Source organism: Electrophorus electricus, chromosome 5 (assembly GCF_013358815.1).
Source record: "Electrophorus electricus isolate fEleEle1 chromosome 5, fEleEle1.pri, whole genome shotgun sequence".
Classification (NCBI taxonomy): domain Eukaryota; kingdom Metazoa; phylum Chordata; class Actinopteri; order Gymnotiformes; family Gymnotidae; genus Electrophorus; species Electrophorus electricus.
In genome coordinates, this window is record NC_049539.1 from 22,273,656 (window position 1) to 22,290,375 (window position 16,720).

Genomic DNA, 16,720 nt, shown 5'->3' on the forward strand with positions numbered 1-16,720 from the left:
TAATTGCACACAGTGTTTCTTATAAATAAATATCACTAATGAAGTGGGTGGAAAGTATATGTGGTTGCATAGTTATCTTCATTTACCCTGTCTCCATGTTTAGCTAAACAGAATGGTCTATCATTATTGAACGTCTGTCTTAAAGAATATTAGCACCTTTTGACTTATCACATTTTTTCCTTGTCTAGGATTAAGACAAGCAAAAAGGCATGTGAGAAAATATCTTTTGTTTATCATCTTATATGGATAATAGAGAAATTGAACCCTTCATTCAAGTTATTTAAACAATTTTTCTCCTTAAAAATATTTCATTATTCTATATATTCTTATAACCAAAAGCTGACAAATATTTACATTCACATTTGACCTTTGACCTTTTTGTAAGCACTCCTGAGTCTACAGGAACTCCTAAGTCATCTTGCATGAGTTCCTATTTCATTGGGTGTAATTATCTAGCAACACACAAGCCAGATACCTTTCATCGCCCATCAACATTAGAGAATATACAAATGGTATTAAATATTAATGACCTTAATCAATCAGATGAGACAAAATCTGTAATAAATAATGCCACTCCTACTATTACTATGTCCACTATACTATATTCACTATTAGGAGAATGATTAGGAAAATTTGAAAGAGGAAGTGTATTTTGCCTCCACAGTAAAGAGGTGAAACTTCCTCCACGGATCACAGGTGGAAAACTGTAAAAGCAGATTAAATCCTGAGGACACTATGTGTCTAAAATATTGATGCCAATAAATGATTTGCTCTGTTCAATCAATAAAAATAATTGAAACTCTGAAGAAACCTTTTATCCCAGAAAAGATAATCTAGGAATAGGTGATAGTTGTTATTTTTTAATGTGACTGGAATCCAGAGCATATACTTCCAAATTCATACAGAAATTTTTCAGTGACCACAGAAGCTTCAGAAGCCAAAGTGTCCACAGAAGCATCCTAAACCCCACTGAAAACCTCTGAGTTGCGCTAAAGACGAGAGTCCCCAGAGATTGTCTCTATTTTTTTCCCTTTCCTTTGAATTAAGATGATAAACAAGAAACATCTTTCACAAGAGGTTTTGCTTGTTTTTAACAAGGGTGTCAATAATTCTGGAGAGCACTGTATTACTGGAATGTTTTCCACCTGGGCCACGAAGCTTAATTGATAGAGTATAAAGCATCGACTTGCTGATGCTATGCACCAGAGCGTGGTTTGTAGGCTTTTCAGTGAATGGCCTGAATATAATTTAAACTCACAGCGCGAGAAGGTGGGAGAGTGATATATGAGAGTGACAAAAAAGCCTGGCATCTTGGGATATGGTGCATAAATACAAAGCAATTATCATTTTGATAAAGGGGTGGGGGTGGGGATATAGTTCTTTCTGTTCAGAGCGAAGTTGAAAAAGACATTGACTGATGAGATGGGCGTTGTAATATGTCAACTGTGAGATCATTGCATGCCCCGCTGACTGTAGGCATTTGACAGCGCTGTCGCTGTGATGTAGTGCAATACAAGCGTATCACTGCACCAAGTGAGGACGTGGCACCAGTACTGAAGTTCTTGACTCGAGCTGTGACATGACATGGTGGACTTTGCTTTAAATACGGGTCAGCAATTCATTAAAACAACTGGGTGTGAAAAGTTCCCAATATTCATAGGGCACATCACTAACACGACCTCATTTTACACAGACATGAACCAGTGTGCTCACGCTACAGACTCCATACATACAGCTGTAATTTGCTTTGCAGACAGCTATCAGGCTGCGCGGTATACCTGGCAGGACTGCGAAAATTTCAGGTTTTGCTAAATGATAACGTGATGATATGCAAGGATAAACCCATTCAGTGGAGAGTGTCTCGCAGCTTTCAGGACTGAATGCAGAATGAGTCAGGATAGATGCCCTGCGTCACAGCGTGTAGAGCAGGGCGTGAAGCGCACTCACTGCTTTCTTTGTTTGTCCGATCGTTTTGCAAGCATAGCAGTAATACTAATAGTAATGAATGTACGTTGAAAGGGCATATCATGTGGGCTAAACTTGTAGGCATAGTTATAAAGCAAGGGTTGAACAGTTATTAAAGAGGTGCAATGTATGTTCCCATTTTTAAAGCAAACATTAAAACAGTTTACTTCATTTTTATTTTCCCCTGGATTTTCTTGGTCCTTTAGAAGATGGAGGATGTATTCTAATTAGGTAACCAAAGGACAGGAGTAGTAGTAATAGGTGAAGATTATTTGAGCTTGAGGCTTTTGGGGATAACTGTAAATGTGCATGTACGGCACGTCTTAGGAGAGTAGAGTGAGCCTAGAAGAAGTCTTCAGGGGCCGGCTAGAATCTATGAAAAGTCTTTAGGAAGTGTGAGTTGCTGAGAGTGATTCCTCGGTTAATTTGGCTGTGAGCCATGTGACTGAATGACAGGTGTTGACGAATTTGAATGAAGAGCCGGTAACCTCTATAAAAACCCCCTTTTGTTTTAAATCACCCGGACTTTTAGAGGTTGTTATTTTAAATGGTTATGTACGTACAGATTTAATGGAGGTCTTCTTGGATGGTATCTCAGAAGCCATCTTTTTTGCAGTGATTCACTTTATGTAGTCTGATTTTTAAATTTGTGGGGGTGTCACATGCATATGTGATTTTCAGTTTACTGTGATGTAACAAACTAACACTTCAACAAACCTCCCTTGTCTCACAAAGCAGCTTACTGAATTAGGGACCATAGTATCAGTGTGCATGACAGTATTTTCTGCTCCAGAGAATTTCTTCTCTTTTTGTCATATTATTTACAAAATATTTGGAGACAAACTATGGATTTTTCATTGTTTTTGTTATTTTGGTTGTTCCAGGAAAAAGTACACCCTTGGAAACTATTCACATATGTAACACATATGTCTAGCTGACCATGTCATCGCATTTCAGAATATGAAATCTAGTTCCATTTAAGAGCCATCAATGACACATAGCTAAGGAGGCTCATCTAAAACACCAACTCTAAAGTGAGTTTCTACAGGAACGTTTAATTAGTGCTCTTTGACTATGAAGATGTCAAAGCATCCAATTTGCACATTTAAAAGCCCTGATGGCTTTGTAAAGTTAAACCTCTTGGCGGTGTTTGGCGTCAACTGTCTGTGCCCAAAGTCATTGAGGATCGCGGCCAGCTTCTTGGTGCTGCTGCGTTGCCTCTGTGCTGAGATGGCTGGGTTTGGCTCCCTGCAGTCAATGGAGAGCTGGTGCAGCCACACCCCTGAGTCCTGTAGGTGTGCCGCGTCGATGCTGGGGTCGAAACAATGAACCTCGTAGCCAGCAGTGGCCAGAGCCTTCTCCAGCCACAGGTCCTCCCCTCCCAGCCTGCAGAGGGAGAGCAAGAAAAAGAAGGAGGAAGAGAGAGACAGAGAGACAGAGACACATTTATGCAAAGCTGTTGAACTCTTGCAGCAAGGGCAAGCTTTTTTACCAATTGTTCCAAAGAGCAAAAAGAGCAATTTATCAACTTTTAAAGATAAGCCCAATAACTGCACAACCAAAGCAGGGGAGAACCAAAGTTCAACCTGAAATGGAAGAACCATGGCTGGAATCCAGCAGAGGATCGCACTCTGATCTGCTCTGCCTTCGGCTGAAGGAGCCCTGGAGTCAACTGGATGCACAAAAGACCCACGGGCTTCTAGTGTTTGGCTGCTCAAATTTGATCTTGTGTTGGATGAGAAGTGCACTTGTGTTGTGCTGCCTCCAGTATAAATTAAACATTAGCTCGGATTGGGGAACCAGTAGAATCTAGTGATTGTTGCAGTTTTATGAGATGGGCCAGAATCCCAGTGCTTCACTGCCTCTGTTCCTACAATTCAGCTTCTTGGCTGGGATTAAGTATAAGTGTTATCTCACTCTAAAAGGGTTAACAGGCACTACATGCTTTTTCATGCCATGCTCTAGGAATGAACAAGAATGGCATTGACTGTTGAATACATAATGGACAGTTTGCAAGGCACTTTGCTCTTGAACAGTTTGCTCAAGACAGTGGGCTTCAGGTATCCAGCCTGAGCTCTGGCTCTCCTTCTGATGTGCTTTCTCTGATCTTCATGCCTCCCTCCCTTGCTTGCTTTTTAGTTTCCCCAGTTCAACTAGGGGAGGCTCCTTGTGACATGATCACACACAGTTGTTTTATGGTGTCTTTGTGCTGTGGAGAGAGTGAGCGAGAGAGTAGTCAATGATTCATTTAGTTCTCTAGCACTTAAACACCCAAAGACACTTGGGGCTTTTTGTGTTCAGCCAGACTCCTCATGAGGGAGCAGGAAAGAAAAGATCAGAGGGAAGGAACTGCAATCAGAGACCCACTTCCTTCTCTCCACACACCAAAGGGGGATGTCCAGTTTCCCTTGCATGGATAAGCCACAGCATGTAGTGCAGAACCAGCTGCTGTGTAATATTAGCTGTTGATGAAGTGCGAACCGATCAGCTTGGTGCAGGTAAACAAATAGAACTTCAGATGAGTGCTTGCAAGACACACAAATCCAACAACTCCACTGACCTGCATGCCATAATCTGGGCAGGTCTGAGGCCTGAAGCTATAGGAGCAGACCTTCGCAAAGACACCAGCACCACCGCCAACACCTCCGTCATCTCTGCCATAAGCACCATGAGCCACTATTCTGGCACCAAACTCGTCTGTCTCTGTGCTTGTGGGCAGGCCGTGTTAGAGAGTCATCCCAGCGGTTGCACCGGCCCGGCAGTACACTCATCATGTGTTGGGCACTATTCACACTAATTACAGACCTGGCTAATCTCATCAGTGTTGTCTGCATTGTCTTTACCACAGGGAGCTGTCGACATACACCACTGTGAATAAATGATATATCACAATAAAATGAGATCTATGTATTCACTATGTGTTTGTAATATTCCAAGTTATTACTGAAATTATAGCCCACAAAATCAACATCACACATGTTTGCACTGACTTTCTTTCACAGCAGACATGTCAAAGGTTAGCTGGGGTTTAGTGTTTTTTATTTTATTTATCTTTAAAGAAACCTTTATGCATTGAAAAAATATTATTAAATATGCTATATGTTTTTTTTAAAGATGTAATTTAGAAGGAAGCTTGTGCAGGCCTTCAACACTTAGATTGTTTACTCCCCACTTTCACGGTTGGTCGGTCCCCTAAAGGGGGGGATACGCCCCTGCCAGACCAGGACTGTGTTACTCACTTTCCCCGTTCGCAATCACGTGTCTTCTGACAGGAGACACCTGGGTCTCATTTACCTGTATGTGTATTTGTACACCCACAGGTTCGGAGGGATGGTGCTGCACATTATTAGTCAAACCACACAAGCCTACTGGAGAGACGTTACTCTGCTCCTGAAAAGCCACTAGACTCGGTATCACTGCTTTGAGAGAATGGATAATAAAGATCCTGTTACTGGAACTTCACCTCTCGCTTCATCTCTGCCGCCGACGTCACACCCACAAAGCCTCGATTTAAATACCCCAGCATTAGGAGTTTGTGTTGTCTTTTCTGCTGATCTAGCAATCAAAACACTACTGACAGAACATGACATTACAATATGCAGACTTCAGTGTATTTAAATGGAAATCCCGAAACAGATTTTATTGTGTTATTCAACATTTAGAAATAGTTATACAGGAACACTGTAGCTATGTGTTTTTTCTTGGTCAAAGCAGGGCCACTTTCTTAAAACATGCTGGAAACATTGCCATCTTGTGAAAAAATGTGGCTTGATCTTAAATGCTTCTTGGGTTTACAGACAGGAAGCTGTTTTTTTATCAGGACACACTGGTCCATAAACTTCATGATCAGAAGCATTATTCATTCTATTGATCTTTCTGAATGTTAAGAGAGCTTGGATCAAGAGGTCTATAATTCCAAGCAAATTCACTTATGTACACATGCTAGTGCAGTTTGATTTTATTACTTCAAGAGTCAAATATGTGGCTTATTAACTTACAGCTGTGCATATACTGAGAGAGAGAATCGGATCGAGACATGACCTTCAACACAGGAGCAATAGGACAAACTGTGTGTGTGTGTGTGTTGCTGTATGTCTGTGTGTCGGTGGGATGCATGACAATGTGAATGACTGAAGGGTGTAAATTTGAGGGGATATTTTTCCATGAAATGAATAAGACTGCAAAGACTTCCTCTTTTTCAGGCCCATTTTAGTTTGTTTTTTAAAATATTTTTACATTTTTATTTATGAAGTTTTATTTTGGTACAATCCAAGTCTTCTGGCATATGCGTTGAATTCTATAAGATAATTATTTAGATCATCTTAAGGGGTTTGACTGGTCCCTTTACAAAATATGTTTTTATGTCTCTTTCTATCAAGAAGTTGAAACAAAATCACTTAGATGACCTGCAAAATACATTTCCCCATCAAGCAGGTTTCACATTATCTCATTAGTGGTAGGTCTCTGCTGTATTTGAACAGTAGGAAAGAGGGTTCCTTTGAGAAAAATCTTATCTATGTGCACATGTATGAATACATGCACTGTGTGTGGGTGAGCACATGCATGCATGTGTGCATTGTGTAGTCCAGCGTACAGACTGTAGTGAGCATTCATTTCAAAATTTGCCGTGTGATCACATGCAGTCTAAAGCGCTCATTCCTTACCTGATTTTTCACCTGAAATCTTCTTGGCTCCATATCTCGCCCATAAATTTTGGAAGCCGAACAAGGATCCGTGCCTGACCCGAGTGAGCCCACCTGCCCTAGCTGTATTATACACACATATTCATACATAGATACATCTTACTCTCTCTTGCTATCTGTGGAACCAAATCTGCAGCAATAGTTTCATTAATTTGAAAATGAACGTTGCATTTGAAAAACTAAATTGAAACTGAAACTTCAAGTTTTGATTTTGAACTTTGAAAAATACAACAATTTTATTCAAACTAAAAATAAGTGCAGGAAACGTTTCTGTTTAAACACAGCTTTGATTAAATGATTGAATATGATTTATTAATTCAAAAATAATTCTGTTTTCACTTTTATAAGCACTTTGAGATCTTAATCTAGTTAGTACACTGAGAGCACATTATCAGACTATATTCAATATTACATTATGTTATATAATAAACTAACCTATAACTTTGCCATCAAAGTTCACTTATCTTATTAATCTTAAGACAACACAATAAGTCACCTGCATATATTTAGCTAATAAATAATAACAAATAATAAATCAATTACATTTACTACTGTTGTGTCTACACTTACTAAAAGATGCACACAGCTCTTCACACAACACAGACTAACACACACAGCTCTTCACACAACACAGACTAACACAACAACTCACTGCTTTTCACACAACACAGACTAACAACACACAGCTCTTCACACAACACAGACTAACACACACAGCTCTTCACACAACACAGACTAACAGAACAACACACAGCTCTTCACACAACACAGACTAACACACACAGCTCTTCACACAACACAGACTAACAACACACAGCTTTTCACACTGCTCCTCTCTCTCTCTCTCTCTCTCTCTCTCTCTCTCTCTCTCTCTCTCTCTCTCTCTCTCTGGAAACATTTAAGATATGGATTAAGCATGAGGAAATATGATATAAATGTTGCGACTGCAATACATGATATGGCCAATAGATCTTTCTCTCTGTCTCAGGAAATCGGCACATACAGACTATTGGGAGTTGTGTATTAAGTGTTTGAGACTTATGTATTAAGTGTGAGGAAATGCGGAATAAAAAGAGTTTAACGTAATACACATTATGGCCACTAGATGGAGACAGTAGTCCTCTCTCTCGTCAACACTGAGCTTGTTGGCATCAGTGAAAGTGACTTTAGATGAAGTAGCTTATATGTTCTAAATTCTAAATTACAACCAGTAACAACAACTTACAACCTTTGCGATATATTAAAACATATTTTTATTTATTGATGCATTGTTTAAACACAGAAATGATCGTGTTCTGAATCATCAAGCCACGCAAATAAGGTATTGGCACAAGCGTGCTAACAAGTAACAACATTTATATGTCCAGTCAATCTATAAAAGTGATCTCATGGATCTCTGAGCAGTAGAGTAGGAAACATTGGGTGACCACCAGGTCAACTCAGTGTCCTGCCAGCTAAAGTGAGTAGCTTGAGATGTACGTACATGCTCGCACACACACACACAGACACACACACACTACACTCTTTCACATGCATAGAAATACCTCCCTATTCAGTTTCAAGAGTGATCTGACTGTATATCACTGCAGTATGTCACTCTAGTAAAGAGATCAGCACACATGCCCTCATATACTTTCACACACACATCCACACACACTGTCTTACACAGCACATAGTTGGGGACTGTGGGCCAGATTGGGAACAGTAAGATAAATGCTCTGCTGAGTTTATAGAGTATAAATAAAATTGTTTATCTGCCCACCATTTGACTGCCCTGCTATATCTCCCCATCGCCATCTTTCCTTCAGTCTTCCTCTTAACTCTGTTTCTGTGGCTTTCTACAGTCACAGCATGCAGACATGTAATCATCATAAACTATTTGCATAGTTTACTATGCAAATTTGTCATTGTGTTCTTTAAACATTTACTTTTCTCAGCGTGTCCTGCCAGCTAAAGTGAGTAGCTTGAGATGTGTGTACATGCTCACACACACACACACACACACACACACACACACCTCAGTGATCTGCCCTCATCCAGTCTACCATCAGGCTGAATCACAGCACAAATCTCGTCCTTTTGAGCCCCTCAAGACCCCAACTCTGTGCCCTTCTGCTTTTAACCCTCACTGGCTTATTATTACTTACTTATCATTATATTATATTATATTAATGATGTTGTTTTTATTATTATTAATTATGTTATTATTGTTGTTGTTGTTGTTGTTGTTGTTGTTGTTGTTGTGTCCTCTCTTTCCAGATCCTAGTTTATCCACTCATTCCTATTAAATACATGGAGAACAGGAGCAGGCCTGTTTAAGAGTCTAAATCCACACTGAGGGTGTAGGGGATTTAGACTAACTCAGTCTCTTAGTCACAGACTCCATCTGGGGCCTGGTCCACCTCTTCACCATCCCTCCTTCTGCTGCTGTCAGCTCCTCCAGACGGAGTGCAGGGCTCTGGGTAAGTACAGTAGGAACACAGTGTGTTGTCTAAGCATGTGGGCCTACCAGTCAGTCTCCCCCTCACGAGCCTGATTAGAGTGCTCTTGTGTTGGAGAGTCAACTGGGAGGCTCTGTATCCATTTTGTGTGTGTGGGTGTTGTTATGTCCTGTGTTCATTGTGTGTGTGTGTGTGTGTGATCACTGCTCATCGGTGTGTGTGTATGACATCGCCTGTGCATCTGACAGTTCACCACTGAAGCTCCAAAGAGTTTTCCAGCAAGTCACGCAAATTTGGTCAAAATCAGGGCGTGCCCCCTCACCACACCAGACCCTGAGGGATATACCATCAGGACAGCACCCTTCCGCCGAACTCACAGGGTACTTCTGTGTCCTGAGTCCAGATAGAGACAGTGTGGGCCTGTTTAACAGGGTAACACCTTTCTCTTTCAAAGCTGGAGGTTATGGACAGCACTTGACATAATGATTAAAGAAAGAAGGTAACTCTGTAATTCTCTGTGGATTTAAATCCAGCAGTCAGCAACCTCCCCCTTAGGAAATATAATTTTCAGTTTTTAATTTGATTCATTTAGATTAAAATTTGTTAATTTTCTGGAAAACAAATGGGCTTGTTGGGATGGCTCTTTATTAAAAGGGCAGGCACATGTTTGTGGAAATTTAGCTGAAAAACACGGTGTATTCAGCATGGGATTTCTGGCGAACGGATGCATGTAGACAGCTGAAAATCGGTAAGCAGGTACTTGTATTAGTCCTAAGATATGTTATGTTGATAAATGTACTGTACTTTAAGAATATTCGATTTTATCAAGTAATTTATTTGAGTATGCCCGTTTGGGGACGCCCGTGTGCCCGCTAGGGGGCATGGTGCATTATGGAGTTAAGGTTGGTGTGTGTGTGTGTGGATATGTCTGAAGGGTGAGGTGTAAAGGATTGTGTCACTGAGGTACCAGTGAGTTAGTTCGGTCTTAAAATTAACCCATCGCGGGTGAGGGCAGGATTGGGGGTCTTGGTTTACATACAACAAACAACATTAGACCCATTCTCTGAATAATACTGTTAATAATATTAATCAGATCAATCTGATTTATTATTGATTGTTAGCTCCTGTCATGTCCATTTCAAAACCCCTGGTGAATGTAAACTTTATTAACTCTGTTAAAACTCTATTACCTCTATTAAAGTAAAGGGTATTTCCGTACTAACATTTATAAAGGTTTTCAATGAAGATACAATCTAAAGTATATGATTAGGCACATGCATTATTCCCTGATCACCTGAGCAAATGCTGTTGCTGTATTTGGAACCGTCAGCCCACTAGTCCAAACTCAACCACACCGTTTCATGCAGTAATGAACCTCGTACGTCCTGCACATGGACACACTCGTCCTTAGCTCACCTTGTCTGAGCTAATGGCCAATGGCTCTATTTTTAGGACAGTGCACTGTAAGGCCACCATCACCTGTGTTTCAGTGCTTACAGTTTCCAGCTTACCTACGTATAGTGTAAGCTGGACTCATATGAACATGTAGGGAATTCCACAGCAGATATTCAAAAAAAAATAATTGTCCACAGACCAGAGAGTTCCCCGTTTCCCGGGCAACCTCGTCACTGCCGGGTTTTTCATCAGTCGCCATGGTTCCCTGCCTCCTCCCCTTAGTCTCCAGCTGTTCTGAGTTTGTCCCTAATTATAGTCCTATAAAAAATTAAAAAAAACCTCCCTACGTATCTTGTTTGTTGGTCAATGTCTTTGTCATAGAGTATCTTGCATGGTTTCTAGTTAGTTCTCGTCTGTTCACACTCATGGTATTTCTGGTTAACTCTTATTTGTCCTTGTGCACTTGTTTCTGGTTTGTTCTCTGTTTCTAGTTAAGATCTCACTTCTTAACTAAATCTCGCTCTCTGTTTCCCAGTTCCCTTACTCACCTTGTTAGCCTGTTATTCTGTCTGTCCTTTGTTCTGTTTTTGGTTGCATGTTTCTGTTATTAAATCTATTATTAATCTTAGTAATGTTCATTATGGCATCACTCATTAGAGAGAGAGAGAGAGAGAGAGAGAGAAGTGTGAGTCATAGAGAGAGATGTAGTGTGTGTGAGTGTGTGAGAGAGAGAGGTGTAGTGTGTGTGTCTGTGAGAGAGAGAGAGGTTTATTGAAAAGGTATTTATTGGCTCCAAGTGCTTCAGTGCAAACCACATCAAATCAAAAACAAAGACAAATATTCAAAAAAGTAGAATTTAGCATTTACAAGTTCAAGCAGAAAAAATAAAGCAATCATAAATTCTCCAAAATCAATTTCAAAACACCACTCTACCGAATTTTCTCTTAGAAACTTATACAGGGAAAAAAAAGGAAATTATGTGACATCACTTCCTGCATGTGAACGAGGTGTGTATGTATGTGAGACACAGGTGTACAGTGCATGTTTGTGTGTGTGAGAATGAGTGTGGGGTGGATTGTGTGCATTTTTGCCTGTGAAAGATGCATTATATGTGTGTCACAGAGGTGTACTGTGTGTTTGAGAGAGAGGTGTGTGTGTGTGAGAGAGAGAGAAACAGTATGTGTGAAAGTGAGAAAAAGGTGTAGTGTGTGTGTGTGTGTGTGTCATAGAAAGAGATGTATAGTGTGTGTGTGAGTGAAAGAGACAGAAGTGTAGAGTGTGTGTGTGTGTGTGTGTGTGTGTGTGTGTGTGTGTGTGTGTGTGTGTGTGTGTGTGCAGACTCAGGTGTTCTCCAGGACACAGGAGGCTATTCTAGCTCACACACACACACTGAGTAGTCAGAACCCCAAACCCCAAACCCTGCATAGAGGGGCTCAGTGAATGTGGAGTGGAGTGTGTGTGAGTGTGTGTGTGTGAGAGACGCTGTAGAAGGACAGAATGCCTGCAGCCCAGTCCAGATACACTCCTACTCTGTTAGAGCTGCAGGGGGCAGAGATGACAGTGTACATATGATTGTGATAGACAAAGTAACTGTTATTATTGCAGTTCAGACTCCAGGACTTTAGATTACGTCCAAACCTACAGTCAACACTGCGTCCTTTCCTGCTGATGTCTTTATATGTCACTGATATATCAACACCCCCCCCTCTACTCAGCCTCCCAGTAACAGCGTCCAGTCAGATTCTCTCTACACACAACCTGATTATAGACATCAAATCTCTCTGGATGATCAGGATACGGCTGCTGCTCCTCCACACACATCACCTTTCTGTTCCCCTCAGACAGAGAGAGACTTGTGTGTGCTGTGAGGTCACACACATATGCACACAAGAAGAGACATTAGAGGACACACACACTGTGTGCATGTGTGTGCGTGTACATTTGCTTCTTACATTTTCTTAGTCCTGGTTTGATTCTGATCTTCCCTGCGTACTCCAACCAAAGAAACACACACACACACACACACACACGAGAGTACTGTCATGTTTAACTGTCATGTATAACTGGAGCTCTTAACATTCTTATAGGTACATGAGTTATAAAATGAGATAAACCAAAGTAAACCAACATACACCAAAGTAATTTAGTAAACAGATTAAGAAACAACTCAGCTTTCATGAAAGAAACAAGAGAACAACTCATTTTGATGGAATTTCTCAGCAACACAAGAAACCAAGCTAACTGCTCCATAGCCGCTAACAGGAGTGGAACAGTAGCATCTTACAGCTGAGGACAAAACTATGGATAAAGCCAAGAAAGATGGAAAAATACCTGAAACATAAAAGAATCACCTACATTCAATCCTTCTGTCAGGGAACATCGAGGTAAGAACCTCAACTCCACAAAAGCTTGAACACATTTTAGCACTTTATTCATCCAGAAAACAAGCTCCTGTGCTATTGTAGCTACTAACTGAGTGAGCCATGGCTGGTACAGGCACGGGAAAACTCCCCCTTACAATAAACTACCCAGCAGAGCTAAAAACCGCACAGGCCAAGAAAACTTACAAACACAAAAATACTAAAAGAAAACCCAGAGACCCTCACAGCAGACTGTAGCACAGCAGGAAACAAAACCACCGTCACCAGTCTCCTGTTATATACAAACCACAGTGAACCAAACCACCATCACCAGTCTCCTGTAATATACAGAGCACAGTGAACCAAACCACCATCACCAGTCTCCTGTAATATACAGAGCACAGTGAACCAAACCACTATCACCAGTCTCCTGTAATATACAGAACACAGTGAACCAAACCACTATCACCAGTCTCCTGTAATATACAGAACACAGTGAACCAAACCACCGTCACCAGTCTCCTGTTATATACAGAACACAATGAACCAAACCACCGTCACCAGTCTCCTGTAATATACAGAACACAGTGAACCAAACCACTATCACCAGTCTCCTGTAATATACAGAACACAGTGAACCAAACCACCGTCACCAGTCTCCTGTAATATACAGAACACAGTGAACCAAACCACTATCACCAGTCTCCTGTAATATACAGAACACAGTGAACCAAACCACTATCACCAGTCTCCTGTAATATACAGAACACAGTGAACCAAACCACCGTCACCAGTCTCCTGTAATATACAGAACACAGTGAACCAAACCACTATCACCAGTCTCCTGTAATATACAGAACACAGTGAACCAAACCACCGTCACCAGTCTCCTGTTGTATACAGAGCACAGTGAACCAAACCACTTTCACCAGTCTATTATATACAGAACACAGTGAACCAAACCACCGTCACCAGTCTCCTGTTGTATACAGAACACAGTGAACCAAACCACCATCACCAGTCTCCTGTTATATACAGAACACAGTGAACCAAACCACCATCACCAGTCTCCTGTTATATACAGAACACAGTGAACCAAACCACCGTCACCAGTCTCCTGTTATATACAGAACACAGTGAACCAAACCACCGTCACCACTCTCCTGTTGTATACAGAACACAGTGAACCAAACCACCGTCACCAGTCTCCTGTTGTATACAGAACACAGTCAACCAAACCACCATCACCAGTCTCCTGTTATATACAGAACACAGTGAACCAAACCACCGTCACCAGTCTCCTGTAATATACGGAACACAGTGAACCAAACCACCGTCACCAGTCTCCTGTAATATACGGAACACAGTGAACCAAACCACCGTCACCAGTCTCCTGTTATATACAGAACACAGTGAACCAAACCACCGTCACCAGTCTCCTGTAATATACGGAACACAGTGAACCAAACCACCGTCACCAGTCTCCTGTAATATACAGAACACAGTGAACCAAACCACTATCACCAGTCTCCTGTTATATACGGAACACAGTGAACCAAACCACCGTCACCAGTCTCCTGTAATATACGGAACACAGTGAACCAAACCACCGTCACCAGTCTCCTGTAATATACAGAACACAGTCAACCAAACCACCATCACCAGTCTCCTGTAATATACAGAACACAGTGAACCAAACCAACGTCACCAGTCTCCTGTTGTATACAGAGCACAGTGAACCAAACCACCGTCACCAGTCTCCTGTAATATACAGAGCACAGTGAACCAAACCACTTTCACCAGTCTGTTATATACAGAACACAGTGAACCAAACCACCGTCACCAGTCTCCTGTTATATACAGAACACAGTGAACCAAACCACCTTCACCAGTCTCCTGTTCTATACAGAACACAGTGAACCAAACCACTGTCACCAGTCTATTATATACAGAACACAGTGAACCAAACCACCGTCACCAGTCTCCTGTTGTATACAGAACACAGTGAACCAAACCACCATCACCAGTCTCCTGTTATATACAGAACACAGTGAACCAAACCACCATCACCAGTCTCCTGTTATATACAGAACACAGTGAACCAAACCACCGTCACCAGTCTCCTGTTATATACAGAACACAGTGAACCAAACCACCGTCACCACTCTCCTGTTGTATACAGAACACAGTGAACCAAACCACCGTCACCAGTCTCCTGTTGTATACAGAACACAGTGAACCAAACCACCGTCACCAGCCTCCTGTTGTATACAGAACACAGTCAACCAAACCACCATCACCAGTCTCCTGTTATATACAGAACACAGTGAACCAAACCACCATCACCAGTCTCCTGTAATATACAGAACACAGTGAACCAAACCACCGTCACCAGTCTCCTGTAATATACGGAACACAGTGAACCAAACCACCGTCACCAGTCTCCTGTAATATACAGAACACAGTGAACCAAACCACCGTCACCAGTCTCCTGTAATATACAGAACACAGTCAACCAAACCACCGTCACCAGTCTCCTGTAATATACAGAACACAGTGAACCAAACCAACGTCACCAGTCTCCTGTTGTATACAGAGCACAGTGAACCAAACCACCGTCACCAGTCTCCTGTAATATACAGAGCACAGTGAACCAAACCACTTTCACCAGTCTGTTATATACAGAACACAGTGAACCAAACCACCGTCACCAGTCTCCTGTTCTATACAGAACACAGTGAACCAAACCACTGTCACCAGTCTATTATATACAGAACACAGTGAACCAAACCACCGTCACCAGTCTCCTGTTGTATACAGAACACAGTGAACCAAACCACCATCACCAGTCTCCTGTTATATACAGAACACAGTGAACCAAACCACCATCACCAGTCTCCTGTTATATACAGAACACAGTGAACCAAACCACCGTCACCAGTCTCCTGTTATATACAGAACACAGTGAACCAAACCACCGTCACCAGTCTCCTGTTGTATACAGAACACAGTCAACCAAACCACCATCACCAGTCTCCTGTTATATACAGAACACAGTGAACCAAACCACCGTCACCAGTCTCCTGTAATATACAGAACACAGTGAACCAAACCACCGTCACCAGTCTCCTGTTATATACAGAACACAGTGAACCAAACCACCGTCACCAGTCTCCTGTTATATACAGAACACAGTGAACCAAACCACCGTCACCAGTCTCCTGTTATATACAGAACACAGTGAACCAAACCACCGTCACCAGTCTGTTATATACAGAACACAGTTAACCAAACCACCATCACCAGTCTGTTATATACAGAACACAGTGAACCAAATCACCATCACCAGTCTGTTATATACAGAACACAGTGAACCAAACCACCGTCACCAGTCTCCTGTTATATACAGAACACAGTGAACCAAACCACCATCACCAGTCTCCTGTTATATACAGAACACAGTGAACCAAACCACCATCACCAGTCTCCTGTTATATACAGAACACAGTGAACCAAACCACCGTCACCAGTCTGTTATATACAGAACACAGTGAACCAAACCACCATCACCAGTCTGTTATATACAGAACACAGTGAACCAAACCACCGTCACCAGTCTGTTATATACAGAACACAGTTAACCAAACCACCATCACCAGTCTGTTATATACAGAACACAGTGAACCAAACCACCATCACCAGTCTCTCTCTGTTCTCTCAGAACACAGGACAGACCAGTACAACACAGGACAGAGCAGCTGCAGAGCATGGTATCCCAGCTAAGAGAGTTTCTCTCCAGGAAGTTGAAACAATAGAACTCAAACATCTTCTGTCCAACCCACCATCCAACAAACCC

The 16,720-nt window shown here is 41.6% G+C and overlaps 1 protein-coding gene across 1 annotated transcript in view; it reads right to left on the reverse strand.

The window, feature by feature from the left end:
- Positions 1-16,720, reverse strand: part of LOC118241364 (NACHT, LRR and PYD domains-containing protein 3-like) — a 520,672-nt gene that overhangs the window by 4,508 nt on the left and 499,444 nt on the right. The window contains exon 9 of the mRNA XM_035526158.1: positions 3,126-3,351. Coding sequence (XP_035382051.1) covers positions 3,126-3,351 — 226 coding nt within the window. The remainder of the gene's footprint in view (positions 1-3,125; positions 3,352-16,720) is intronic.